Source organism: Leucopleurus acutus (assembly GCF_964270905.1).
Source record: "Leucopleurus acutus genome assembly, chromosome: 1".
In the NCBI taxonomy this organism is placed as follows: domain Eukaryota; kingdom Metazoa; phylum Chordata; class Mammalia; order Artiodactyla; family Delphinidae; genus Leucopleurus; species Leucopleurus acutus.
Genome location: NC_139142.1, coordinates 169,667,239 through 169,694,973, shown reverse-complemented (window position 1 = coordinate 169,694,973; position 27,735 = coordinate 169,667,239). Strand labels below are relative to the sequence as shown.

The 27,735-nt window shown below is 46.1% G+C and overlaps 1 protein-coding gene across 1 annotated transcript in view; it reads right to left on the bottom strand.

The window, feature by feature from the left end:
* TMC3 (transmembrane channel like 3) overlaps positions 1 to 27,735 on the bottom strand; it is a gene marked incomplete at its 3' end in the record, with an annotated part of 44,169 nt that overhangs the window by 3,198 nt on the left and 13,236 nt on the right. The window contains exons 5-21 of the mRNA XM_082840651.1: positions 27,428 to 27,534; positions 26,317 to 26,415; positions 26,078 to 26,220; positions 23,392 to 23,539; positions 22,642 to 22,685; positions 18,688 to 18,835; positions 16,977 to 17,086; positions 14,176 to 14,254; positions 12,432 to 12,677; positions 11,454 to 11,582; positions 11,089 to 11,156; positions 9,261 to 9,389; positions 7,178 to 7,288; positions 6,067 to 6,192; positions 5,365 to 5,443; positions 3,204 to 3,246; positions 1,286 to 1,535 (exon numbers count right to left, since the gene is read on the bottom strand). Of these exons, the coding sequence (XP_082696777.1) occupies positions 1,286 to 1,535; positions 3,204 to 3,246; positions 5,365 to 5,443; positions 6,067 to 6,192; positions 7,178 to 7,288; positions 9,261 to 9,389; positions 11,089 to 11,156; positions 11,454 to 11,582; positions 12,432 to 12,677; positions 14,176 to 14,254; positions 16,977 to 17,086; positions 18,688 to 18,835; positions 22,642 to 22,685; positions 23,392 to 23,539; positions 26,078 to 26,220; positions 26,317 to 26,415; positions 27,428 to 27,534 (2,059 nt within the window). The remainder of the gene's footprint in view (positions 1 to 1,285; positions 1,536 to 3,203; positions 3,247 to 5,364; positions 5,444 to 6,066; positions 6,193 to 7,177; positions 7,289 to 9,260; positions 9,390 to 11,088; positions 11,157 to 11,453; positions 11,583 to 12,431; positions 12,678 to 14,175; positions 14,255 to 16,976; positions 17,087 to 18,687; positions 18,836 to 22,641; positions 22,686 to 23,391; positions 23,540 to 26,077; positions 26,221 to 26,316; positions 26,416 to 27,427; positions 27,535 to 27,735) is intronic.

Sequence of the window (27,735 nt, the reverse complement as noted above, 5' to 3'; positions counted from 1 at the left end):
CATTCTTTTTTTTTTTTTTTTCGCGGTACACGGGCCTCTCACTGTTGTGGCCTCTCCCGTTGCGGAGCACAGGCTCGGACGCGCAGGCTCAGCGGCCATGGCTGACGGGCCCAGCCGCTCCGCGGCATGTGGGATCTTCCCGGACCGGGGCACGAACCCGTGTCCCCAGCATCGGCAGGTGGACTCTCAACCACTGCGCCACCAGGGAAGCCCTATGGTACATTCTTGATTCTTCTCCATTCGGTGAGCTCTTACTTAGTTTTTAAAGTCCAAGTCCAATATAATTTCTCCTAAGAAATATTGATGCATTCTCCACATAGACGTTATCTCAATCCCCCTTGTCCTCTGAAAACATACTGTTTATCACAGAAGCATAGCATTGCTCACATTATCTAATATTTAACTACATCCTTCTCTCACTATACTTTCAACTCTCGGAGGCAGAGATGTTTCTGATTAATCTGTAGTATCCATCCCAGAGAGTGCAATAGAGTTGATTCTCAATAAAAGTTTGTTGATTTAGATACTAGAGAATTCTTTACAATACAAACGTGTTTGGATTATGCTAATTTGGAATTTTTTGAGTTAGAGTGTTGTTGCCATTGACAAGCAAACAACTAATATTCTAATTACAATTAATCCCTCTATTCATTAAACCAGGTCCCCAATGGGAAAAAAAAAATTTTTTAAGGCATTTTCTTTTCTTAGGCGATAGAAATAAATACCCTAGGTTGGCAGGAAGGTTTGCTTATAGGTTATACGGCAGAAGGCCGAGGAGGAAGAATTTGTCCTGTTTGACAAACTTTGTCCCCTGGTTTCTTCTCAACAGCAGATGTCAACAGGCAGAAATGGCCTTGTGGCCTTCGGGCAGAAATGGAATTTAATGGCTCTCACTTCCTGAACCTGTTAGGGCCTTTGAAGCCCTCATGGTTTTTTTGTTTTGTTTTGTTTTGTTTGATGCACAAAAACTGAACTATCACTTTATTTTCTATTTGGAAATAAACACAACAAAAATAAGAACGAGTTTTTATCCTTCTAAAACGCTCCATCAGGTCTGGATGACGGGGACAGTCTCCTCTGCTCTGAGAGACCTGTGTTCTTCTCGATGGGAAAATAATGCTCTGGTCTCCTGCTTCTCCTCATCACCTAATCCTTCCTTATCCGTGGCTGTCCCTAACATTTCAGCTTCCCTAATGGCTTTTTATCCTGCTCTTTATGGCTCTGGACCATCACTGGTAAGCGTTACCCAGGAGGCAGATTTCCTGCCGAGCTGCAGTTAACTCACCTGGTAGAGTTGTGCCCGGATCTGGAGACGCCAGGAAGAGGCAAGCTGGGATTGCCGGGTCCTGGCTGGGGACTCGGGGGCACGGGCTGGGTGATGGTCTCCACCCTGCTACTCTTGCTGCTAGATGAGTCGAAACTGACCACATTGCCATTGTTCTGAGGTGTCGCCGAGTGAGCCGAGGACAGCTGGCTGCCGAAATCGCTGTCCTTTGGAAACCTCTTGGTGCTGTCATCTTGCGTTTGGATGCGGGCTGCAGGAAGAGAGAGGGTGAGGGGAAGACAAGCTGAGGGGGGACATGCTCAGGCTGGTTTCGCTGCAAGTGTCCTGACTTCCAACAGGTGGGTCTGCAAACAGGTGTGTGCACTTGCAGATACTCCTGACCCCATGGGTGACAAACATTTCGTAATTCAAATCATTTCTTCACTGAGAGTTGGAGCTGGAAGGGAGCGTAGGAGGAACCAGATGAACCCCGAGGCTTTACACATGCACCATCTGATGCCCCCATGAGCAAAGTGGATTCTTCACCAGCTTTGGGGCTCTGGTTCTTTATCTATACAGTGGATACGATGAAGCTTAGACGATGATTATGATTTTCTAGAAACAGTTCACAGAGCATTCTGAAAAAAAGTGTGGTCTTGGGCTTGAAAAACATTAGATGACAATATTGTTATCCTGAGAAAGTTCCTAGTTTTTGAAGGCAACCTGAACTAAACTTAATTATGCTTCATTGGCAAATAATATTTGATAATTACAGTGGAATTTTATAACATGAGCTGCAGTCTCTTTCCACAGCAGTTTTTTTTAAATTTTTTATTTGATACTGGAATATAGTTGATTAACAGTGCTGTGTTAGTTTCAGGTGTACAGCACAGTGATTCAGTTACGCATGTACATGTATCTATTCTTTTTCAAATTCTTTTCCCATTTAGGTCGTTACAGAAAACTGAGCAGAGTTCCCTGTGCTATACAGTAGGTCATTGTTGGTTATCTATTTTAAATATAGCAGTGTACACATGTCACTTTCCATAGCAGTTTTCATCTGTAGGCTGGCTCTCTGAGGAAGTGGATGGAGCAAACACAACCCTTAGGCCTCATGACTCTTACTCAGGCATTTTCTTGGAAGGAAACACATCCCTCCCAGTTAGCTCTGCATTGAAGCAGACAAAGGAGTTGGTCCGCAAAGCCTTTTTGGGTCTCATTTTTGTTTATTTTCTGAGGAAGAGTATGGACTACGTATGCCATTTTGCCGTTGCCCACTGATCTTATTAGTGGCTCCAAGTGGCACACATGTTTCCTTTGAGCTGCACCTGCCCACTTTCCCCTCCCTTCAGCCCACACCAGACTTGTGCTTCTTGTATTATCATTCTTTCTACAGGGAGGCTCTTTCCTTTTCCCTCAATGAGCCCAGATGGGAACAAGTATGTCCAGGTGCTGCTGGGGAAGATGGGAAGAAGTGTGCCCGTTGGGTTTGGATTTCATACTAGGGAATCTGTTTTCATGGCTGGACCTGCCCACCTGGTATTGCTCTGCAGGCAGGGACAGAGAGGACATGACCTAAGGGGCAGAGAACTGGGGAGGGGGGCTTGCAAGGAAAAAATGGGCCATTGAGAGGAAGTACACAAAAGTGAATAAGGCCAAGATGTTCTTATGGGTTTTCTTCAGATTTTTGTGCTTCTTTTTCTCTCCTACTTCAATACTTCCTTGTGATTTCAGATGTGTTTTGGGGTTATTCACAGGTCTGGGTCTGATGTAAAGATTATAGATATAAACCAACATTTATATCCCTAGATTTTTATTGTGTCTAGTTAATTGTGAAAGCCACAGTTGAGTAGGAATGTTTATTCGTGATGAACCTTAAACTGCTGTTTTTTTAAAATGCTCACCAACTGAGACATCGGGAATTTTTGTTTGTACTTACCTTCTACCATTTGGGCAACCTTTTTCTTGTCTTCAGATCTTGCCTAAAATATAAATGATAACCATATGTTTGTTTTGGATTTACAGGAAGGAGTAACAAATACAGTTAAGTCCCCTACATATGAACGGGTTCCATTCCGAGAGGGCGTTTGTGAGTCCAATTTGTTCTTAAGTCCAACAAAGTTAGCCTAGGTCCCCAACGAACACAATGGGCTATATAGTACTGTATTGGAATAGGTTTATAATACTATTATAAAATAATGCACAAAAACAAACAAACACACACAAATAATACATAAAAAACAAACAAAAAATAAAGAAAACATTTCTAATCTTACAGTACAGTACCTTGAAAAGTACAGTAGTACAGTACAACAGCTGGCATACAGGGGCACATTCGCATCTTTGAAAGCTCTCAACTTCAAGGTTCGTGTGTGGGGGACTTGCTGTACTATTCTTGGGGGTGGGGCTGGGGAACGATGTAGGTATCACTGCTAATCCTTTGGGCCATGGCTGAGCTACTGCCATCACCTGGGGACAGTGTGCTCTGGTCCTAAGCCTGTTACTTGAACGAATAAATGCTGACACCTGAGAGCTGAAGTTTTATCCCCGGCAAGTTTCATTTTTAGAGGCAGCTCTTTGATAGACCATGTTGAGATTCTGCTAAGCACGGTTTGGCTGAGACACAAAAGAGAAAATATGGATCAACCACATGGGAGATGTGTGTTTCCATAAAAATGCCCTTTGCAACTCCAGATGCATTTCCTTCTTTTTTTTTTTTTTTTTTTTTGTGGTCATGCCATGTGGCATGTGGGATCTTAGTTCCCCGACCAGGGATCAAACCTGGGCCCCCTTCAGTGGGAGCACGGAGTCTTAACCACTGGACCGCCAGGGAAGTTCCTAGATGCATTTCTTATTTGACTATATATAAAATGAGTTGGTGTTCCTTTACATGAGTTGATATTTGTGAGAGCTGTTTTTTTTTAAACGGAGAAAGGTGGAAGTTTTTTGCGTGGGGTTCTGGGGCTGGGTGAAGCAAGTGAGGTATCCAGGGGTCAAATTTAAGGAGGTGCTCACTCTTGGGGCTGTGGGAGTGCAGGGTCGGTGTGACCCTGACAGTCTGGGCCTCTACGTTTGGCAGCCTGGTGCCTCGCCCCAGTCCTGGCCCTGGGGGAGCACCTGGGGTGTGCAGAGGAGAAGAAACTGTGGAAGGATTGGGGAGTGTTGGTTTCCCTCTGACTGTTCTGAGATCTATGGTTTGAGCCCCAGATGGGAGAGAAGGTATAGTAAGTCCCCCACATATGAACCTTCAAGTTATGAACTTTCAAAGATGTGAAAGTGCATTCCATCAGTGTCAGGCATGAGTGACATCGCAACTCGCCTTCCGTCTCCTGTTGCTGACGATCCTTCAGCTCTACCATCTCCCACCTCCTCTCCCTCCTCCAGTAACTCTTCTTGCCTGTTCACTCGATGCCAGCCCCTGGATGCCAGCTGTTGTACTTTACTACTGTACTTTTCAAGGTACTGCACTGTAAGAGTCAAAATGTTTTCTTTATTTTTTGTGGGTTTTTTTAATATATTATTTGTGTGAAAAGTATTATAAACCTGTTACAGTACAGTACTATGTAGCTGATTGTGTTAGCTGGGAACCTAGGTGAACTTTGTTGGACTTAGGAACAAATTGGACTTACGATTGCGCTCTCGGAGCAGAACTTGTTCGTACGTAAGGGGACTTACTGTAATGACAACCAGAATTTAAAAGATATGAAAAGGGTGGGTCTTTGGGTCCAAACAGTGTCTTTGGGCTCAGATGTCCAACTCGACATGGGATTAGGGAGGGATCCTTTCTCCCCGCCCAGGCAGTGCAGCCAGCAGAAAAGCCCAGTACATTGCAAGCTTGGTGGCCACAGGAGGGGGAGCTGAAGTGCTGAGGGCATGAGCGAGGCCTCTAGGAGAGGAGGCTCATTCTGGCAGTTGAGGGCCTGGGTATTCTTAGAAACAGCCCTGGGAGCTCCTGGCCGGGGAGGGGTGGCCTTGCACTCTAGCGCGTGGCCAAGAGTTCCAGTAATTTGAAAATGTGACCTCACTGGTATTCCCTGGCCAGGGAAATCAGTCAGATGGTTGATACCCATTCACGGTAGCAAAGGTTATGTAATACTTGCGTTTTGGATCTGCGTTCTGAGCTGGTGGTTGCTGAGCTTTAAGGATCTTGCGATGCTCTGAAGATAATAGATGAGCATGCTAGGGCAGAAGAGCACAGGGCGGTGAGCGTACTTCATCCCCCTGGTCGGGCTTCTGTGTTCCCGGCCCGATGTGGGCTACCCACTGACCGCCCCACCACCCCCTGAGGACAAAAGATATCAGGGAGTTTTCAGGCTGGCAAGTGCTGGGAAGGAGCTGCTTTCCTTTTCTCTCTCCTGAGTTTCAAAGCGACCTCCATTGACCTGGAATTCTGCACGGAGGACAGCCGTAAGGAAGGAGTGAAGACGGGAGAGGCGTGTTACAGTGTATCATGGTAGGAGTATTGGATCAACTACTTGATGTTATTTCCCCTTTAAGTTAAAACAGACGCAAGTGAGCTGCACTGTAAAATTCCATGTTGAGATTAAACTTCTGGAAAATAAGATAATGATAATCACATTCAACCCCATGATCATGGCCACAGCGATCGCCGAAATGCTGTTGACGAATCAATCATGCTCTACCTCCCTGGCCCGTGTCATTCAGCAGCCCTGCTCAGATCATCCGGCTCCGTAAGTGACTTTTGAATGAACTCACTGAATTTATACAATTATTGGAAAGCAGTGCTTTCTTCTTGGCCAGACACGCAGAAGTCCCCCCAAAGCAGGCAGGAAAGTACTCACAAAAGAAGCAGCACAGCTGGCAGGATAACCACAGGGCTACTGATGTACCCAACCACAGAGCCAAACCACGCGGGAAAATCCTTCTCAATCGTTTCTGACACGATGTCATAAATTTTCTCTTGTCCGCTGTGAGAAAGAAAACCATAATTCCAGATTATATTGCTTTTGGCAGAAGGATCCTGCGAGCCATGAAAAAAAAAGAAAAAAGGCTAGCTAGCTAGAGTCCAATCCTCAAAGTCAGTTTCAAAGCTAAAGTCAAGTATCTGATGAATGTGAAAGATACATAACATTCCTGAAATGATTTCATCTGAAGTAGCCATTTAATTAACATGTAGGTTTGAAGATGGGGTCAGTAACTACATGGTGTGTGTGTGTGTGTGTGTGTGTGTGTGTGTGTGTGTGTGTGTGTGTGTGTGTGTGTGTATGTAATGTATACAAAGATAGACTCTAAATGTTACATATACGTTGTATCAAAACTGACTTAAAGCAGATGCTAGGTGAAGATAATTGAAGTGACTTCTGTCTTGATGCAGCTAGATAATGTAGAATCAAAAGTGACATGGAGGGCTTCCCTGGTGGCGCAGTGGTTGAGAGTCCGCCTGCCGATGCAGGGGACACGGGTTCGTGCCCCGGTCCGGGAAGATCCCACATGCCGTGGAGCGGCTGGGCCCGTGAGCCATGGCCGCTGAGCCTGCGCGTCTGGAGCCTGTGCCCCGCAACAGGAGAGGCCACAGCAGTGAGAGGCCCGCGTACCGCAAAAAAAAAAAAAAAAAGTGACATGGACTATCTCTTAATAAAAGCTTTCTGAGTTCTGGAAGGGAAAGATTGACCAGGTAGAATTTCCTTCTAGCCTTGGAGCAATGCCGTTTCCCGTTTTGATTCGAAGTGGGCTGTATCTTTTAAAGGTGAGCACAGAGATGATCATACTTGAGGGCAGCCTGCTTAGCAAGGAAAGGGAAATGGTCTTGGATTCCAAAGACATGAGTTTGAAGTTTTTCTCTGCTGTTGACCTGTTTTGTGATCCAGAAGGAGAATTCAGTTCAATGCAGGGGTCCTTCCTCTATAGCTGTCAGTAGCTCCAGGCAGAGTGGACTGAATTAAGAGAACTTACCTAAATGGCCCGCAATTTAGAGATGGCTTGTACCGGACGATAGCAAAAATGGTTGGCAGCATGCACAGGAAGAGCATAAAAAGGAGCATTGCCAGGTAGAAGTTGTTGGATCTGTAAAGAAACCAAATGCCAGGCACTGAGTTCACTCTCTGGCCAGCTGCCGATGATGTCTGTGCACCCCACTGCCCACCCCCCCGAAAAAAAAAAACCGACACAGAAACTGTAGCCCTGACTCTTTGCAAACAGAAAAATCCTCCTCCCATCACTGCCTAGGAAATGGTCTGTTATAGGATCACAGGCAATTTAGCAAACTAGAAATGGAGGCTCAAAGGGAATTCGTGGATCACCCAGCCCAACCTGTTCATCTACTAAACGCTGGCTGAGCACCTGTCCACCTCAAACCAAGAGATGGGTGACCCCATGGCCATCACACAATAAACTTAATCCATGGAAAAATCTTAGCACCTTTGCCCCACCCTGCTGAGTCCTTACCTAGTGGTTCCCTGTCCTGTTCCCAGCCTTGAACTTGTCCCCTATGTCTGAGGATGGTTTGACTCTTTGGTTACGGTTCTTGACTCTCTTACTTGGATGTCTCTCTCAACCTCTTATCTGCTCTGCTCCTGGCTGCTCAGGGTGAGTGGTCTGCCTGAGTAAGCCCTGGGCCCTGGGCCCTAAGCTGGTCTGAAAGCTCGGCTGCCCAGGCTTCCCCCGAGGGCAGCACAGGTCTGTTTGGTGTGCAAGGCCCTGTATATAGTCCTGAAAAGAGAATGAATGGTCTGTTCAGCTTGAGACTCTCAGCCTGCATGCTCTCTCTCTCTCTAATGAAATAGACTGGACTAGAAGAGAGCAGAAAATGTCAGGGCACATACAACGTGGTTAAGTAGGTGAGTGTTAAATTGTGAAACCTTTCTCTATTTATATACACACATTCTCTTTATATATATGTATAGACACACACACACATATATATACACTCAATATATGTGTGTATCCATTTATATGTATGTGTTATGTATATGTATGTGTGTATATATGTATGCATGTATTTTTATATATAGGCATACACAGATGTCAATGAATATACACATTCATATATAAATTATATATAAAACATATATATGAATATATGCATCTACACTGGTAACTAGGTGAAAGATAAATACACTGTCATGCTGGTTATTGTCAAAAAGTTTGAAAGACACTGATACACACCCACATCAATAACTATTATGTCAACATAAAATAAATGAGTTCTAATCAAGGTGTTCAAAATGTGATATGAATTCACCAAAATGGCTAAAGTGAAAAATACAGAGAAGAACAAGTGTTGACAAGGTTGTGGGACAACTGGAACTCTCACATGATGCTGGTGCGAGTGGAAAGGGCGCCTCTGCTTTGGCAAAATAGTTGGTGCTCTCTACTAGAGGAGAACACATGCGTGGCCTGTGAGCCAGCAAGCGCAGTCCTAGGTATGTACCCAGCAAAGGACATGCGTGAGAATATTCAAGGCAGTGTTATTCGTTATAGCTAACCACAGGAGGATGGATAAAGAAATTGGGGAGGGGGGTGTCCTCAATGAGGTGATTCTCACAAGCACAATACTGAGAAGAAGACAGGAATAAAAGAGGTCATACTGAGTGTGATTCTATTTACATCAAGTAAAAAATGGTGTGGCGGGGGGGAACGAATTACGCTGTTAGAAGCTGGTAGCGACTGGCGTCGAGTACAAGGGGGCTTCTGGGCGCTGTTCTTGTTCTGTTTCTCCATCTGGGGGTTGGTTACAGAGTTGTGTTCAGTTTGTGAATATTCATCAAGCCAGGTATTTGTGATGTGTGCCCTTTCTGGATGATTATTAAACTTCAGTAAAAAGTTGTAAAAGATGTGGCATGAGCTTAAGAAGAGTCATGATTCATTTGAGGGGTGGGGCATTGACAATGGCTTCAGGGAGGAAAGGCAACTGGAGGGCGGACAAGATTTTGACACGCAGGGAGTTGGGGAGACCCCCTTGCTGGAGGTCACTCTGGCTAAGGCGAGTGTGGGTGATGTGAGTTCTCTCTGTGAAGCGGACTTGACGCTCACTGACCTGGAGGCTCGGAAGACTTGCTGGTGGGGCACGTTGCAGGTCAGCACGGCCCAGCTGCGCAGGTACATGAGCCCAATGAGTTTGAGGACGTTGAAGGCAGGGAGACATGGCGAGAAGAAGGCTCCCATCCTGAAACCACAATGGGAGGCCAGTTAGCGTCTGTTCTCCTCTGGCCTATCTTGGTTCTGAGAGCTTGAGGTTTAAACTCTGTGCTTAAACAACTGAAGAAGCCCCTGGAGATCTGAGACCCCAACCTTCCACCTGCTGGAGATAAGACAAGTCACTTCTGCAGATGAGCAGGGAGTCTGTTTTAAAATATCCTCTTGGCACAAGGATGCTAAGTGTCTCCTGCCTCTTCACACTTAGCAAAGGAAACGCCCTCTTCCGGTCAAGAGGCAAATGGTGGATAACTGCGGTTTCGGGCAAGCTCTGGATTTTGCCTGTCTGTGGGGTTGGTGGGGCTACGTTAATACATTATTGACTTTCAGATTTGATCAACATTATGTGGAGCAGAGCTACTTTTGTTGGACCTTTGCTAAGCATCCTCGCACACTTTGGCCCATTTAACCTTCTGAAACCATAAAAGGAGGGGTAAATAGCCAAAGTTTTTAGACGTGAAATGTGGGTCTGGGAAAATTAGGTGATTTGCTCAGAGGCTAATAAAAGGGTGACACTATATCATCCAAACTGAGAGACCTTTGAGAGTGACAGATCTGGGATAACATCCCGGGAAAACAGAGGTATATCTACCCTGCAAATAAGGGCCAAATCCGGAATGAAACCCAGACCTTCTGACTTTAAGACTAAATCTGCTTGTACTGGATGTTTATTCAATACAATACTTGCGAAGTTTGGATTTAGCAGCAGGAAAATAGATACAAAGAGAGGTTTAATAAGTAAAACGCTTTTTAAAAAAAACTTTTGGTTTCTCACATCAGGCAAGACACTTAGCTTCTCTTTTCCTCAGTTTCCTCATATTGAAAATGGAGAAACGTTAAGTAAATGTCTTGTATTATTTTTAATACTGTATTTGTGAAAATATTTTTCAAAATAAGTGCACTCTAAGAATACGGAATTTGAGTAAAGGGATATTACTTTATATTCCATTCCTCCTGCATTTTACTGAATGATTATGAAGAGAGATTGTGTCTTCTGAAGGTATGGGACACCCAGGTTCTTCTTCTTTTTCATTGTTTGCTTGTATTTTAACAAATAGCACTTTCTGTGGTCCAGTAGGGAAAGCCAGAGATGGAGGGATGGTTAGGGAGCTCTCCGCCGTGTCCCCATGGACACACACTCCATGTCGATCAGATGATCCCTTTCAGCCTTTAGTATCTTTAGGAACATGATTGCCTTGGCTGGGGGCTGCCCTGGGTGAGCAGACCTCCCCTAGGTCTATCTTTCTGGGGGATAGCCGTGCACCTGGGCTCAATGTCCAAGTGAGAGTACGGAAGGAGAGTGGGTAGCTGAAGGCAGGCTCCCCAGCTGTGACACAGCCCCTGATGGAAGTCCTCCTCAGGGGTCAGCAGCCTCTCCTCCTAGCCTCCCCACAATCCTCCCCAGCAGCTTATTCTACTTGTTCTTGTGCAGTTTTGTTTGTTTTTCAGTGACCGATAGTGGCCTAAAAATGGACTATTTCCTTCCTCATTCCTTTCTGCAAAATGCTTAGAAAACCATTACTGAAATTACTATATATGTGAAATAGTTCAATCAGAAACTCTTTGACTCTTATGACTGTGTTTATTATGGTCATGTCCCATCCAGACTTGGTAAATTAAAATCTTAGCCCAGATTAGATGTAAGCACAGCAGGAAGCTTTGCTACGTACCAAATCATTCCTTGGTTGTAGACTAAATGTAACACGTTCTCTGCTATTTTGAATTCCCCGTATTCAGGCTACAAGAGAAAACGAACTTCTGCATTAAAAAACGTTCCAAATTTCTTTGCATAAACCAGTTCATTATAGTCAAATACACAGAATTCTCTGCTCGCCTAGATACGTAGAGATCATTGTCTGTGAGGCCATCCCAGCAAATGGTAAATGTAAGAAAGAAATGGGAACTCAGCTTTGTACAGCCTTTCCCTCTTCCCTCACATATTTTCTCTCAGCCATGTCAGTTTCCCAGCCTGGCCATCAGGAAAGGATGGATCTGGCCATACGAACTTCCCCAATGGACACGGCATCTTACTTACAAACTTGCTCTCCAGGTCCCAACACCAGTAGTCACTTAAGTACCGAACGAAAAGTCCTCGGAAGAAGTCTATGAGCAGAATGCTGGCCACAGTGAACAGCATGTCGATGATGGAGAGCTTCAACATCTCCTGCAACACAAGGTGTCCTTGGATGCCACCAGGCCCTGCCCTTCCCACTGTCCACCTCTTCCTTGGGGTCCTCCCTTCTCTCTTCATTCCCATGGCTTGAGCCACCGGGCCCCCTCCAATGGCGACTTCATTTTTGGCACATAATAGCTGCTCAACAAATATTTGTTAATTTGAATTTTGATATCTGAGGCCAGCTTTACACAAAGCCAGGGAAAAAGTCTATGGTTCTGAGCCACGGGAGACTACTTGAGATGTTATCATGGGATATAGTGAAGGTGAAAGGCAGAGGGGTTCAGAGCAGAGTTTGGAGCAGATGCCTCGGTTTAGGGCTTCATTCTGCTTTTTTTTTTTTTTTTTTTTTTTGATGTGGATCTTTTTTAAAGTATTTATTGAATCTGTTACAATATCGATTCTGTTTTATATTTTGTTTTTTTGGCACAAGGCATGTGGGATCTTAGCTCCCCAAACAGGGCTCGAACCCTCATCCCCTGAATTGGAAGGCTAAGTCTTAACCACTGGACCACCAGGGAAGTCCCCTTCATTCTTCTTTTACTATCTGTGTTTTGGGGCAAGTTACTTAAACTCTAGTGCTTCAGTTTCCTCATCTCTGCTTCTAAGGATGATAATAAGATTCTAGACTAAGCACTTAGAACAGGGTCAAGCCCATCGTTAATACTGCCTGAGTCCTTACACTGATTATAATTCATTTTGAGACCTGGAAAATCCTAATCCCCCACTGAACTTTATTTTCCTTTTCTATAAAATAGAGATAATGACACTTCAGAGAGTCACTAGAATTAAGTGATGAAATGGGCACGAAAGGGCTTTATAAGGGAACGAGGGAGCCACCTGTCCAACGTATGTCTCCCAGCACTGGCCTTGCGGACTCTGGGTGGAAGCAGTGGTCTTGTTGGCCTCTGAGAGAGGCGAGGTGTGAGTCAGAACATTGGCTTGTTCTAGGGCCCAAGTGCTGTTTCTCCTGAGCCCTATCCCAGGCCCAGGCGTGGACCACTTCTCTTCTCCAGGGGCTGCCCTGGTGACAAAGAAAATGGTAGAATCTATCCAATGAGTTGTGCCATTGGGGGGAGCAGTTTCCTGTGGAGAGAGGGAAGGAAGAAGAAAAGGTTGTCCAGTTATGTGTAAAGAAGAATCCATCATGAACACCAAGGATATCACTGCATTGCTTGGGAATAATCTCTTTTTCTTTATCTCTGTTTCTCTCTGTCTCCGACTCTCTGTCTCTCTCTCTCACTATCTCTAGCTTGGTTGATAGCCACCTGACTAGAGTTGGTCCAGTAATGAACATAGAGTTGTAACGAATAGCATTGATTTTTCCCTAGTAAAGTGTCAGAGCCTGTCCTAGTTTACAGCATGTTGTATTTCTCATTCTCACAAGAGTGTCAGGTAAGAATGATTATTCCGTGTTACAGATGAAGGGACTGAAGCTCAGCTAGTTGAAGTCAAACGCTCGAGGTCATGTTGCTAGGAAGTGGCAGGTAAGGACCCAGTCTGCGCAGCATCGAAGTCCTGATGCAGAACCATTTCTCCCTGTGGCCTCTTCCGTCTTATAAGCAGCAGGATTTGATGCTAGGAAGGTATGGCTTGGGCAAACAACCCTAAAGAAGCCTCCTACTCCCTGCCTCCTCTTCCCCTACCATTTTGGGATCACCTCACCGGTGGGGCAGCTTTAAAATGACCTCCAAAACTACCCTAGGCTGGGATGGTGGGGCCTGCCCTGAACTGCTCTCCATAAGATATTTATTTTCTCCTGATTTTCTAAGTGAAAATTAGTCCCATGGTCTGCCATTCTCCTGAGATCATTTACAATAGCTGTTGATAACCTTTCCTGATGGAATTCCAGGAAAGAGTGTTAAGAGACCCAGGTTCTCATTCCAGCCCTGTCACTGACTAGCCATAAATTCTGGCCTCAGTTTCTTTATCTTAGAAATGAGACCAAATTTCCTATCCTCTGTTGAGAAGACCACAAATGAACTGATTTTTGAACATGATGAACAGAGTGCAAATACTAGCAGTGATATTGACAACACTGATGATGACTCTATATCTGTATGTGTATATATGTGTGTATATGTATGTGTGTATATGGGTGTATGTGTATATATGTGTGTATGTATTCAATATGTATGTGTATATGTGTGTGTATGTGTTTGTGCATGTGTATATATATGTGTGTATGTATATATGTGTGTATGTGCGTGTGTGTATATGTGTGTATATGTGTATGCCTATATATGTATGTGTGTATATGTGTGTGTGTATATATGTGTGTACATATGTGTGTATGTGCATATGCCTATATATGTGTGTATGTGTGTGTGTGTGTGCGTGTTTGTGTATATGTGTGTGTGTTTCTGTATGTGTATATATGTGTGTATGTGCATGTGTTTGTGTATATGTGTGTGTCTTTGTGTATGTGTGTGTATATGTGTGTGTCTGTATATGTGTATGTATGTGTGTATGTGTGTGTGTTTGTGTGTGTGTGTATATATGTGTGTATGTGCATGTGTGTATGTGTGTGTGGTGTGTGGGGGGCAGTGGTTGGCTGGGCACGTCCCCAGGACGGAGCACTCACCTCAGTGCTCATGCTGTTAACTTTGTCCAGGAGGGCGATGATCAGACTGTAGAGGTTTCCCAGGTACAGCACAAGGACCCTGAAAGCCACAAGCCCACCTTGAATGACCAGACCACCACTCCATGGTTCTAGACTGACCACAATTTGGGAGTGACCACCATGTTTTGGCTAAGACAGTTGCTGGTTGCCACACTTGGTTTCCTTCAGAATCAGACTGTGGGCATTAAAACAAAATCCAGAATCCAGAATCTACACTGTTTCGAGAGGTCTGGAGGGGGTCTGGGAATCCTTTTATCTCCTTACCAGGTGATTCCACTATAACCGATCTCTGGATCAGTATTTCAGAACCGCTGGGATAGCAGACAGTGTGTGAGCTCAGGAAGCGGGGCTCTGAAGTGTAGTGTGAATTACCCATGTCCTGTCATGTCTTCTGGTTTATAAAGTGATTTTCCAGGCATTATTTCATTTGAGTCTCGCCTGTGAGGTCCATATTATTATAACCCCCACTTAAGGGACAAGGGTATTGAACATGGGGAGGCCTTAAGTCACCTGCTCGGGTTCACACAGTTAAAAAGAGGCAGGTGAGATTTCAGGATCTCAGTGGTCTGGCTCTGAAATACAGGCTGAACCCGTCAGACGGGCTGAATCAGTGAGGGGCTGTGGGCACGTCTACACCTGCTCACAGGTGGGCAACCTTGAGCAGATGGTACCTGCCCGCAGCAGCCTCTATCAGCCAGTGATCCAAGACTTGATGCCCGTCTCCCCGGAGTTGGAAGGTCTGGGGAAACACGTCATGGAGTTTCCCAGGCTGCAGCCTTGGGTCTTAACAGAAACATGTCTGGGAAAATGAGATGAGAAAGGAAAATGGCAAGTTTACAAATCTCTCACAGGACAGTGGTTGGCACTTGGAGAATCATGAAGCCCCTGCCAGTTGGTGAAAAAGAGAAAGCAGATTTAACATGAGGAAAAGACTCCAGATGACTGGCACTTTGAGTCGCCCATCCCCACAGGCCTTCATCTCCTCAGGTGCAGAGTTTACCACCTGTGGCCACCGGTGTGCAGGAGTGAGCAGGGAAACAGGGGCTAAGACACCTCCGGGGGCATCATTCTGACTCATCTTGGCTTTCCCTGTGCACTGTGGAGGGATTCCCTTCAGCTTCCCTTTCTATCTCTGTCTTCACCTAACACAGGGCAGGACCCTCAGAGTCGACTTGGCACTTGTTGGCTGAAGGAAGGACCGAGAGAATTTAACCTTCTGCCGTCTTCGTGTCGCATGGCTCTGGTTCTCACTGTGCCCTGAATAAAAGGTAGCTTCGTCTGCTGGCGAGTTAGTGGAACTAAAGTAATATATCCTACTCTTATTTCTAGAATTAGCCTGAATTCATCAGGGGCAAGTCTCTTGAAGCCTCTGTTTCTCTAGTTTTGAACGAGAATAACGAGGCCAATCTGTATAATAGGAGTGCTGTTAGACCAAATGCAATCACAGAATTGATCCTCCCCAGTGCCTGCCGTGAGGGAGTTGCTGAGGACAGCACTTCTCTCTCCTAGGTCAACAGAGGAGGTGCCGAGCAGAGCACAGAGACCAGGGTTCAAGCCTGGGGGGCTGGGAGTGCCTTCCAGAGCTACCCTGGGTGAGGGGCTTCCACACACCCCTTGATCTTTCGAGTGATGTTTTTCTATCTCTGAAGTGACAGTTGGACTTCAAGATCGTGGCAAACTACAGCCTTTTAGCCAAACCCTGCCCTCTTCTATTTTTGTAATAAAGTTGCAGGGAACTCGGCCACACCCTTCGGATGATGTATTGTCTGTGGCTGCTTTTGTGCTACAACCTCAGAGTTGAGCCACAGAGACCGTGTGACCCGCGCAACCAAAAAGATTTACTATTTGGTCCTTTATGGAAAACATTTGCCGACTCCTGAATGACAGCCATTCTTGCCAAAGTGCTCTGTGGGAAATTTGTTCTGTGGAACGTGATCAAGCATTACAAGAGAAAGCACAAACCAAACACTGTAGACCCGGGAGGGATGGGAGGCAAATCAGCGGGGCTCGGACAGTGCCACCCTCTGCGACAGTCACCCTAACAGAGACGGGGATTTTTCGGGAAGACAGTGATGATGCCAGCACTAGAGAAGACGTGTGGTTTCAGGGGGCTGGCCCCTCTGACCTCCCCCTCCGCCGCCCCTACTCCCCGCCTGCTGTGCTCACATCTGCATTAACCACCTGTATTCACACCCACTGACCATCCCAGCACAGCCCTGATGCCCGAGGCTCCCTGACTTACAAGAACCGCTTTGAGTCTACGCTTTGGGGAATTATTAGCAAAGCACGATGTTCATCTCGCGTCTGGAAAGACAGCATGGGTCTCTCACCTCTCACGGTCAGTCCACTGAGGGACCCAACGTGAGCAATAGACAGTACGCTGTCCATCATCTTCTTGGTCCTCTTTCTCTTGTATCTGCTTTTTCTGCCTGTTCTCCCCCTTCCCCTCCCCCTCCCCCCCCTCTCTCCCACCTCCTCTTCCTCCTCTTGTTCTCATCACCACCTTTTACCCGTTTCTTCCATCCTGTCCTCCTGGTCCATCCTCTCCAGCCCCCTCCTCTCTCCCTGCTTCCTCTTCCCCCTTCTTCCCACCATTCTCTCTTGTGGTCCCCTGAGTTTCTTGAGATGCAGCCGTAGGGGAAGTCCTGTGCTAAGTTTTGGGGGGAACAAAGCAAGCCCTGGCTCCCGAGGGACTGAGTTCCCACAGTGGGTGGCCGGACGGGTAACCCACAACAAGCCATTTCCCAGCGGGGTGGCGGTACCTTGCCAGCTGGAAGCGCAGTGTGGTCCGTGGGTGGTACATCTCCAAGGCGGCGATGAGGTCAAAGGCTGACGGTGCCAGCATGGTGACGAGGGACACCACCACGCTCACCTACCAAGAGAGGGTGTGCCCCACTGAGCTCCTCGGGGACCCGCATCCCAGCCTCCCTCACCTCATAGTTGGTCTGTAGCCTAGTGTTTGGTCGGGGAGGGGGGTATTCAGGGGGTCATGCAGTTCTTACATGGAAAACTCCCCCAAATCTTGGCTAATTAGCTGTTTTCAAAAGGCCACTTTGCCATGGGTTTATCCCTTCTAGGAACACTCCTTAATCTGAAGACACTCGTACAGGCCTTTTGAGATTTACTGGTGTTTCTGCCACCTTCTCCAATTACCATCTCATTCTATTTCTACTTCCCTTACCTTGGATGGAAGAAGGAAATAACTGTAACTGTTAAGAATAGAAGAGGGAAGGCTGAGAGGTAATTTAATATTCTTTCTGCACGTGGAAGATTAATTATCTAGAGAATTATGCCTGGCTCTTGTTTCTCTGGACTTATGTACTTTCTCTGCAAATGAAAAAGGAGGCTTAGCTGGTACACAAGAGGTGTGAGCTAAAGGAAGAAATAATTTCTGAATTTACCTTTAAAATATCTATCTACACACAAGCCCATATTTATCAATATATAACCCACTTAACTGACATAAAACACGAAGAGGTATGGGAAGAGGTTACCTAATGCAGTCTCAGATTTTGAAAAATTATTGTACATTGGGGATAAATTGATAAGTATCACCTGGCCTGCCCACTTTGTTTTTTAAATCCCAAGGATGGTAATCATTTTCATACAAGTGGTCTGAGAGGTAGCATTTGTGCTATTTCTACCACTCCAATCTTTACAGGTAAATTGAGCCAAGTGTTCAGGACAAGAATCTTGCAATAAATATTAAGAATTATAAAATTGTTTATAACCTTCCTCTTGGTAATTTTCTATTCATGAGAATATTCCCATAAATGGAGGGGAAAGAGCGTTTTAAAAAATAAGCCATCCGGGGCTTCCCTGGTGGCGCAGTGGTTGAAAGTCCGCCTGCCGATGCAGGGGACACAGGTTCGCGCCCCGGTCCGGGAAGATCCCACCTGCCGCGGAGCGGCTGGGCCCGTGAGCCATGGCCACTGAGCCTGTGCGTCCGGAGCCTGTGCTCCGCAACGGGAGAGGCCACAACAGTGAGAGGTCTGCGTATCGCCAAAAAAAAAAATTAAAAGAAAAAAATAAGCCATTGGTGTGGGGCTGTTTGGGAAGCATTATTTGTGATTTAGAAATATGGAAAGCACCTAAATGTTCAATCATCCCCACACGGTCAACTTTGACACATGCAATGAAAGACAGTGCAGTTGCCAATACAAGTCTAGGTGAAGTCAGTTTCTGGAAACATGTATATAAAGGAACACGAAGCCAGAAAAGCAAAGCACAGTCAGCAGCAAAACTCAAAGGTAAAGACTGTGCAAATGCCTGAAGGTGTTTTTGAATCAAAATCTTCCTTATTAAGACCAGTGAAATCATTTAGCCAAGGCCGGGTGTTGCCACTCTGGCTCCAAGCTCTTGCAGCCCGTGCTCTAGAAGAAGAAGACTGCAATTTTTCCGTGGAGATGTTTCCAGGGAACCCACTTAAGAAACACCCAGGAAACAGAGGGGCAGCTACTGTTGTGTGGGTACCTCGTTCTTTTCCCAGAGCGTCAGCTCCTTCTTGGACTGGGCCAGCTTCTGGGACCGATCCACCACGAAGTAGATGAGATAGATGCTCCCAGCCAGCGAGAGAAGCACCAGGATGTTGGCGATGACCCTCAGGCAGATGGTCACTGCCCTGCGGGGAGAGGCAGGTATGAGGACGATACACCGGGCTCTGCACAGGGCACCCTGATGCACAGAAGAGGCCAGTGAAGGATGGGAAGACATTTACTGCCAAGTGGATTCTCTGCCCTGAAGAATCAGTGTTCTTCCCCCACCCCCAGAATCCCTCATTTCCTAAGAGATCAACAGTGAGTTATTAATCTAAGCCACCAGCATCAGTGGGGCTTTAAACACACACACACACACACACACACACACACACACACACACACACACACACGTTCTGGAGTCTGAGTATTTGGGCTTCAGTGTTTGCTTTGCCACTTAAAATTGGAGTCCTGTGGCGTATGCACATTTCAGTTATAGGAGCTCAGGTACGGGTGCTCAGGAGAGGCAAGGGGGAGGAAGGAGGGGAGCTAATGATCCTGCCTCTCATTTCACACCATGATTTCAATATTATACCACGTATTTACTTGGGATTTGTTATCTGTCTTTTCCCTCTAGAAAGCAAGCGCTCGATTGTTAAAAGTCTTCTTCACGGCTGTATTCTCAGCTCTTAGAACAGGCCCAGTACATAGAAGCACTTCATAAATATTTGCTGGAGGAAGAAGTAAAGAAAGGAGCTGGGACACGGGCTGCTCTTTCCTCGCCAGGTCTCACTTCCCAAAGGCCTCTTACAATCAACCGTGTTGCTACTACAGTAAGTCCCCTACATAGGAACCTTCAAGTTGCGAACTTTCAAAGATGCGAACATGCATCTGGAACCTGTACCAGCAACGTCAAGCGTGAGTGACAGCGCAGCTCGCCCTCCGTCTCCTGTTGCTGACGATCCTTCAGCTCTACCATCTCCCACCTCCTCTCCCTCCTCCAGTCAGTAACTTATTGCCTGTTCACTCGATGCCAGCCCCTGGATGCCAGCTGTTGTACTGCACTACTGTACTTTTCAAGGTACCGCACTGTAAGAGTCAAAATGTTTTATTCTTTGTGTTTGTTTTTTATGTATTATCTGTGTGAAAAGTATGATAAACCTATTCCAGTACAGTACAAGAGAGCCGATTGTGGCTAACTTTGTTGGACTTACGAACACATTGAACTTACGAACGTGCTCTCGGGACGGAACTCGTTCATATGTAGGGGACTTACTGCATTTACGGTAAGTTTCCAGTTTTAACTGAAAAAAACCCACTCTTTCTGGAGGAAAACTCACTGACTCCAATTGGCTTATGTTTAAGGCATCTGCTTCCGACTTTGGGGTCAGTCTTAGTTCGTTTTCCCTGAAAGCAGAACCTCAGGCAAAGGTGTGTTTGCGAGGAATTTTTCTGGGAAGTGATGCCAGGAAGTGTGCGTGAAGTTCTGGGGAGTGAGACCAGAGAGGGCAGGCGGTACAAGGTGTGAGTGGAGCTGGCCACAGCTGGAAGCAGCTGCAGGGCCGTCTGAGGGGCCTGTGAGTTGGCATCTCAGACATGCCTGGCCGGGGTGCAAATGCGAAGCGTTTTCCATCAGCTCCTGTTCCCTGGTGGTCAAGAGCCACTCCAGAGCACTGACTCCCAGTGCTGCACCCAGTCTTTTGGTTGCATGAACACGTGTGGACTGGGATCTTGTGGGTGCCCCACACTGCAGCCTCAGAGGAGCCCTGGGCAGCGAGCAATGGGTACCAGTGGAGGCTCTGAGGGGCATGTGTGCAGCCGGTGGCAGCCTGCACAGCCTGCCTGGCATCAAGGGCTGGAGAAAGAGGTGCGGCCAGGAGGATTTGGAGGGGCACGCGAGGGGTGTACCACCCGCTCCCCACCCTCTGGGTGACCTTGGGCAGGTCACAACATCTCCTTCTGCACGGATCTTAGCCTTTCCTCTGCGCAATAAGGAAACTCACTCCCAAATGGAATGCTAAGTGTCACCTTGTCTTCTGGCAGAGGGGAGCTTTAGATAAGGCGTCATAGAGCACCAGAGATGGAAGACTTGAGAGTGAGGTCCATTAACACCACCTTAGTGCTTCTTCACTTCCTCCTGTCCCCAGATCACCCTGTCATCATTTGTAGGGTCATGCTACCCATGTGGTCCCTGAGGCAGGTCCTGCATCTCTGGTTCCCCCTCCCCGCCTCCAGCACTGTTGGTCCTTGTGGCAATTACACCAGAAAATGCACGTGATGGGCTTGCGGGGGAAGTAGGCAGTCGCATGCTAGCTTTCCCCTGTCTCCACCCTCTTCCTTCCACCTCCTGTTATAATATCCTGGATATCCCAGAATACCTCTTACACATCTATTTTCCTCAAGTTTTGACAGAATCAGGAGGACTCAGGATTTGTGCGTGGAAGAGAGATGAGAATCCGGTTCCTTGTTGATTTGTTTGTTTGTAATAATGAATCATTGAATGAGACATTTTTTAACTGGAATGCATTTAGGACGGCAGGAGCTTCCAAATTTGAGGGAACATAAAAACCTCCTGTGAGTTTTGCTTTGCGAGACCTGCTAAGGATGTGGAGCCTTGTCTCTCACTCCCAGAGACGTTAATTCAGTCAATCAGGGTGGGCGCCAAAGGGGTCTGCGTCTGCAGTGCCCGCGGGTGGTTCTGATGTGGGCGGGCTCTCTCTTTCCTCTGAGAAGCACGGATGGAGTCCCATCCTTTCATTTCACAAGTGAGGAATTAGAGGCCCGGAAAAGTCAAGGGAGTTTCGGGGTCATAGAAGTTAATGACGAAGAGAGGGCTAGAATCCATCTGCTGACACCCTGTGGAGAGTCCTTCCCACCACGACACCCTGCTTCCTCTCGGGGTCTGGGTGTTTCCTCCACTCCCCAGGTCTCCAGCAGTCCCCAGGACAGGCTTTCTGCACTGTAGGAACTAATCATGGGGCTTAAAGAACCAGTGAGGATGGACCTAGAGACTGTCATACAGACTGAAGTAAGTCAGAAAGAGAAAAACAAATACCGTATAATATGGCTTATATGTAGAATCTAGAAAAATGGTTGAGATGAACTCATTTGCAAAGCAGAAATAGAGTCACAGATGTAGAGAACAAACTTATGGTTACCAAGGGGGCAGAGAGGGTGGGATGAACTGGGAGATTGGGATTGACTTATGTACACTACTGTATATAAAATAGATAGCTAACGAGAACCTGCTGTATAGCACATGGAACTCTACTCAATGCTCTGTGGTCATCTAAATGGGAAGGAAATCTAAAAAGGAGGGGATATATGTCTACCTATAACTGATTCACTTTGCTGTACAGCAGAAACTCATGCAACATTGTAAAGCAATTATACTCCAATAGAAATTAATTTAAAAAAAGAACCAGTGAGGATATTGGATGAGCAGGCGTGTCTGGCCCAGGAGGACTGGGTCATCGCCTTTCTGTGTCGTCCATTCTGTGGCCAAAGGGCCTCACCCTCACCAAGGAAGCCCTCACAACCTTGAGAAGAACTCCAAACCCGAGAAGTCACTTTAGAAGTTTTGTCAACAAGCATTGGATACTACTTGTGTCCTAGGACTTTAGAGATTTGTTGCTAAATAAAATTAGTCTTTGCTTAGTTTAACAAACTAGAAATTGGTGCTAAAAATATCTTTTATTATCTAAGTAAAAGAACAGGAAGCTGATCTGCCTCAGACCTCTCACCCTACTGCTAGATCCATGGAAGGAGGAACAACTCCGAAATACTGCTATTGAAAAATTATGGGGTTCCCACATTCCACATTACCAGAAGGACAGGTTTTAAGGAGAAGAACTGCCTGAAAAGGTGTGAAAATGAGATATAGTCTGGTGATTTTTCTACTAAATTAAAACAGCTTATCAATGAATTCAGGATGGGGAGTCTTCATACATACAGGTTTTTGCTCTTCTTCTTCTCCTGTTCTTCCAGTATAGCCTCCTTTAAAGAAAGACACATATGGTATCAAAAGCTTAGCATCATCATTAATCATAAATATTCAGAAATAGTTTATGAAAGAAATGACTTATCCAGTATTTTTCATCATAACTTCAATGTCTAGACTCCATTCAGTAAGATTCTATTGATATCAGTGCTTTATATGATAATAGATAGATAAAAAAGGAAATTGGGGAATGGGAAAAAGAGGGGAAGGAGTAAATTATTTAGGTCACTGAAATGATCTAAATCATTTTTTTTCTCAAAAGGGGGCACCATTGAACTGTCTGTGGTGTTCAGTAGATCCAGGTCTCCGAATGCCTTTGACTGTATTATCTTCTAAGGTAACACTAAAAGCTTATATCCCTCACATATATGTACTTATTCATTTACAAGTTATGTACACGCAACACGGTAGCAATCCATTATGCAAATGAACAAAGATACACACACTGAAATTTTAGAAGGATGAAAGTGAAAAAAAAGAGACGTTCCCGTATTTTTCTCCAGTACACCATCAGATTGTTTGGTGCCTGTTGGAGGCACAGTATGTCACGTCTCGGTGCAGACCGTGGCTGCCCTGGTCTGTGAGCACCATGGGAAGGAGACCACGCTGACTCTCCCAGCAGAGGGCCAGCGGCTCACGCTGTGAAGGCTGTGATCTGCAGAGCCCTGACTCCCGGCAGCCTGAACAGGCTCGCTTACTCACCCTGATGCTGTTCACGATGGCAGCGGTTTTGCTCTCTGCCGCCTCTGGGTTTCCAATGAGGTAATCCCAGGCACAGAACACCCGCCAGCAGAACGTGTAGTTTTCATTGGACGCGCTGGCGAGGCTCATGCGGGAATTCTTAGCCATCCTGCAGAAAAGGACCAGAGAAAACCATAATTTGAAAAGTTACATGCACCTCAATGTTCCTTGCAGCACTACAGTAGGCAGGACATAGAAGCAACCTAAATGTCCATCATCAGATGAATGGATAAAGAAGATGTGGCGCATATATACAATGGAATATTACTCAGCCATAAAAAGAAATGAAATAATGCCATTTGCAGCAACAGGGATGCAAACAGAGATTATCATACTAAGTGAAGTAAGTCAGACAGAGAAAGACAAATATGATATCATTTGTATGTGGAATCTAAAAAAAGGCTACAAATGAACTTATCTACAAAACTGAAATAGAGTTACAGATGTAGAAAATAGACTTATGGTTATGGGGGGGTAAGGGGGAGAGGGATAAATTGGTAGATTGGGATTGACATAGAATCACTACTATGTATAAAATAGTTAACTAATAAGGACCTACTGTATAGCACAGGGAACTCTACTCAGTACTCTATAATGACCTATATAGGAAAAGAATCTAAAAAAGAGTGGATATATGTATATGTATAACTGGTTCACTTTGCTGTACACCTGAAACTAACACAACATTGTAAATCAATTATACCCCAATAAAAATTTTTATAAAAAAGGACCAGAAAGGGTCTTGTAAGAACAGTGTCAGGAGCAGGTTCAGCCACTAGGGGGCTGCTGCGAGTCCACGCAGAGCAAGGAGCCCCATCTGGATGTGGGCAAGCAGAGTGCCGGCTGGGTTCAGCCCCTCTCCTGGCTTGCGTCCTCAGCCAACCCCTTTGAACAGTGTGAAAACAGCAAATTCTCGGGTGAGTCCGGTGCACAAGCTCTCCCGTCACTGAAGGTCAGGAGGTCCCTGAAGGTGTGTGCATCCACTGCATCTCTGTGCGACTGTGATTGTGAAACCAAATTCTTTACTCTGAGCTGAATCCATCTCCTTGGAGCCCCTGTCCATTGAAGTAACTACCCCACCTCACCAAGCAGAAGCACTTCGGATCCCTCCCTAACACGACTTTCCCTCAGGTGTATGGGAAGCCAGGGGTCACGATCCCTCCTTGCGTGCAAGTTCTCTGCCTTTTAGACCATCTCTCCTGTTAGAAGCTTATACCACTCTGTCCATCCATACTTCCTGCTCCCGAGTTGACATCAATTTGTCTCTTAAATTGTAACATCTCGCAAAGAGCCCGTGTTCTAGGTGGGGTCGTGGGGTCTTGAGGCCATCCAGAGGCTAAGCTGGAAAGCTTCATGGGAACTGAAGGTCCTCAAGTCACTGTGCATCTCCCTAGGTCTTTGTTTGATGATGGTGACGATGGTGATGATGATTGTTCTATCTTTTTTTAATCCCAGCCCCTTCTACCTGCACTTTGCAAAAATGCCACAAGGGGCAGTGTGATGAAGACGTACTGGTACACACGCATCCGAGGGAAGTAGCAGGTGAGCCAAGAGGGTGGGGGCCCGCTTCTCCTTGGGCTCAGAGCCTCTCTGTCACTCTGCATTTATCTAGCTCCTACACAGAAGCACAGAATGGAACAGCCTTAAGGGAACCTGGTGATATTCTGAGCCAACCTGCCCATTTTACAGATGAGGCCCCAGCCAGTCTGCTTTCTTTGCACTGCGCCCTGCTTTCAATAACCAACTACATGTTTGAACTGCATCACAACACAGACGAGACTGGCCTTTACGTAATTTGTAACTAGGTCACAGGCAAACATATAGTCGAAGGAGGATGCTTTGCTTTCTGCAACCTCTGGTCACCTAACCCATCTCGTTCACCTCTCTTTTAGTGCAGTTCCTATGAGACAGGCTGGGACCTGGGACCCTTTGCTGCAGTGCTGCAATGCTTGCACATGGACACACCTCCCCATGAGCAACAAAATACAAAGAAACTGTATGGGACTAAAAATAACTGTGTGCTTGTGCAGCTGGGGCAAATTCTGGACCCAAAAGATACAAAGAGACCAAAAAAACCCAACTGCCACTTTTGAAGAGCCTGGAGCAAAAACAGGGTGTCGGGAGCAAAAGCAGGGGGCTGTGCATGCCCCCTGCACACACCACCACCTAAGGGGTGGGCAAAACACCTAAGCCACCCTTCTGGCCCGACACCTGGACACACACCTACCCGCACCCCATATAAGAAACAAGCTTGCCCCCCTTCAGGGAGCAAGGGAACCTGTTGTTTGCTTTTGCTCCCTGCTGCTGCAGAAGGGGCCCTAGTAAGGCCTTGCCTGAATTTCTTGTCTGGCCTCTAGTCAATTTCTAGTGGCTGGGGAAGGCCAGGAACCCTGGTCGGTAACATCTACATTGTCTAAACTGATGTTACCTGGTAAGTCTATTTGATTCTTGTCTCTCCAGACCCAACACAGAACCTGGCACAAAGCTTCAAGTGTTCAATCAGTGTTGGTTAAAATGAGCATTTATCTCTTTTATCTGTGGTCTCCTCATCTGGAAAATGGCCTTGACTTTACAGGGTGAGTGACAAGATGAAATGAGATCGTATGTATCATTTTGGCATGTATTTTGAGAAACTGAACAGACATACTTTTTTAAGAGAATGATGAAGCTGTAAGCAAACACTGCCATCCCCACCAGGAAATAGGCCAAGGGCAGCCGGTAGCCAGCCCTCCCGATCCTTCTCTCACTGCCATAGTAGCCATAGAAGAGGACTGAGTATTGGAGGTAACCCTGCAAAGAGAGCACTCGGTGTCACTTCTGACTCCCAGGTCCCAGAACATTCACCACCCGCCTCGAGACAAAAGTGTGGCCAAGCCTGAACCTCACCCCCAGGGACCAGACGGTGTCCAGATCTTGGGCAGATGCAGTGTGCTCCTTGGGGATGGTCTTGCTGGCTGTGCTTCCAAAGGGTTGGCCTGCAATGAGCTGGTGAGAGAGGAAAGGATGTCACACGGTCCTCTGGGTGGGAAGGGACCAGAAGAAAAGGGGCCACTGATCTCCATGCACCTCTGAAGATGCTGCACATATGAGGTCCCTAGGGGGTGGATTCTCCTTGATACTCATGGATGAGACATTAATCATGAGTGGCCAGATTTTCTTTTTGCCTGATCGGGGCCTGCCTGGGTGTACTCTCTCTAGGCTGGACGTGGCTTCTATGGGTGGATGACTGAAGCCACTGGGTTTCTAGAATGGCATGGGACATGGCCCCATTTACTTTACAAGGATGAATTTTAGTTGAGAAGTGGTTTTTATTTTAACACAATGTCTGCAAACCGTCCCATAAGCCAAATCTAGCCTGTCGCCACTTTTTGTGTGGCCCGAGAGCTAAGGTTGGTTTGTGCATTTTTAAATGGTTGGGAAAAAAAAAAACCAAAGAAGAGTAGTATTTTGTGACACATAAGAATGATGGGAACTTCAAATTTCTGTATCTATAAATAAACTTTTATTAGAATACAGCCACACTTATTAGTTACCTAATGTCTATGGCTGCTTTCGTACTACACAGTAGATTTGAGAAGTTGTGACAAACCATACGGCCCAGAAAGCCTAAAATATTTACTCTCTGGCCCTTTGCCGAAAAAGTTTGCCAGGCCCTATTTTTTTTTTTTTTTTTGCGGTACACGGGCCTCTCACTGTGTGGCCTCTCCCGTTGCGGAGCACAGGCTCCAGACGCACAGGCTCAGCGGCCATGGCTCACGGGCCCAGCCACTCCGCAGCATGTGGGATCTTCCCGGACCGGGGCACGAACACGTGACGCCTGCATCGGCAGGCAGACTCTCAACCACTGCGCCACCAGGGAAGCCCTGCCAGGCCCTATTTTAACACATACATTATCCTTCCCATGAGGATAATGAGTGCGGTTGTCTAATGCTATGGCTCTAAACGTCTCTACTTTTTAACAAATGGCACTTTTAAACTCACCGGAAATAGTTCTTACCTCTGGAACGACAATAAAAGCACCTGTCATAATCGTGAGCACAATATTAATTCCGAATAACCATCTCAAGAATATGAAATAAGAGGCAACACCAGATCCAAAATGACCTAAAGAAAGATAATGAGAACGGTTTATAGAAAATCCTCCCAGTGTAAGAAGTTCTCTGTAAAGCAACACTGTAATTTTTCTTACAGCAGCAGGACATAGACTAAGAATGCCATAATTGTACCTATCAGGGTGTTGTCCCACGATGATCATTTAGAAGGATTAAGATGTTCATTAATGTCTCCCAGTCATATACACAGATC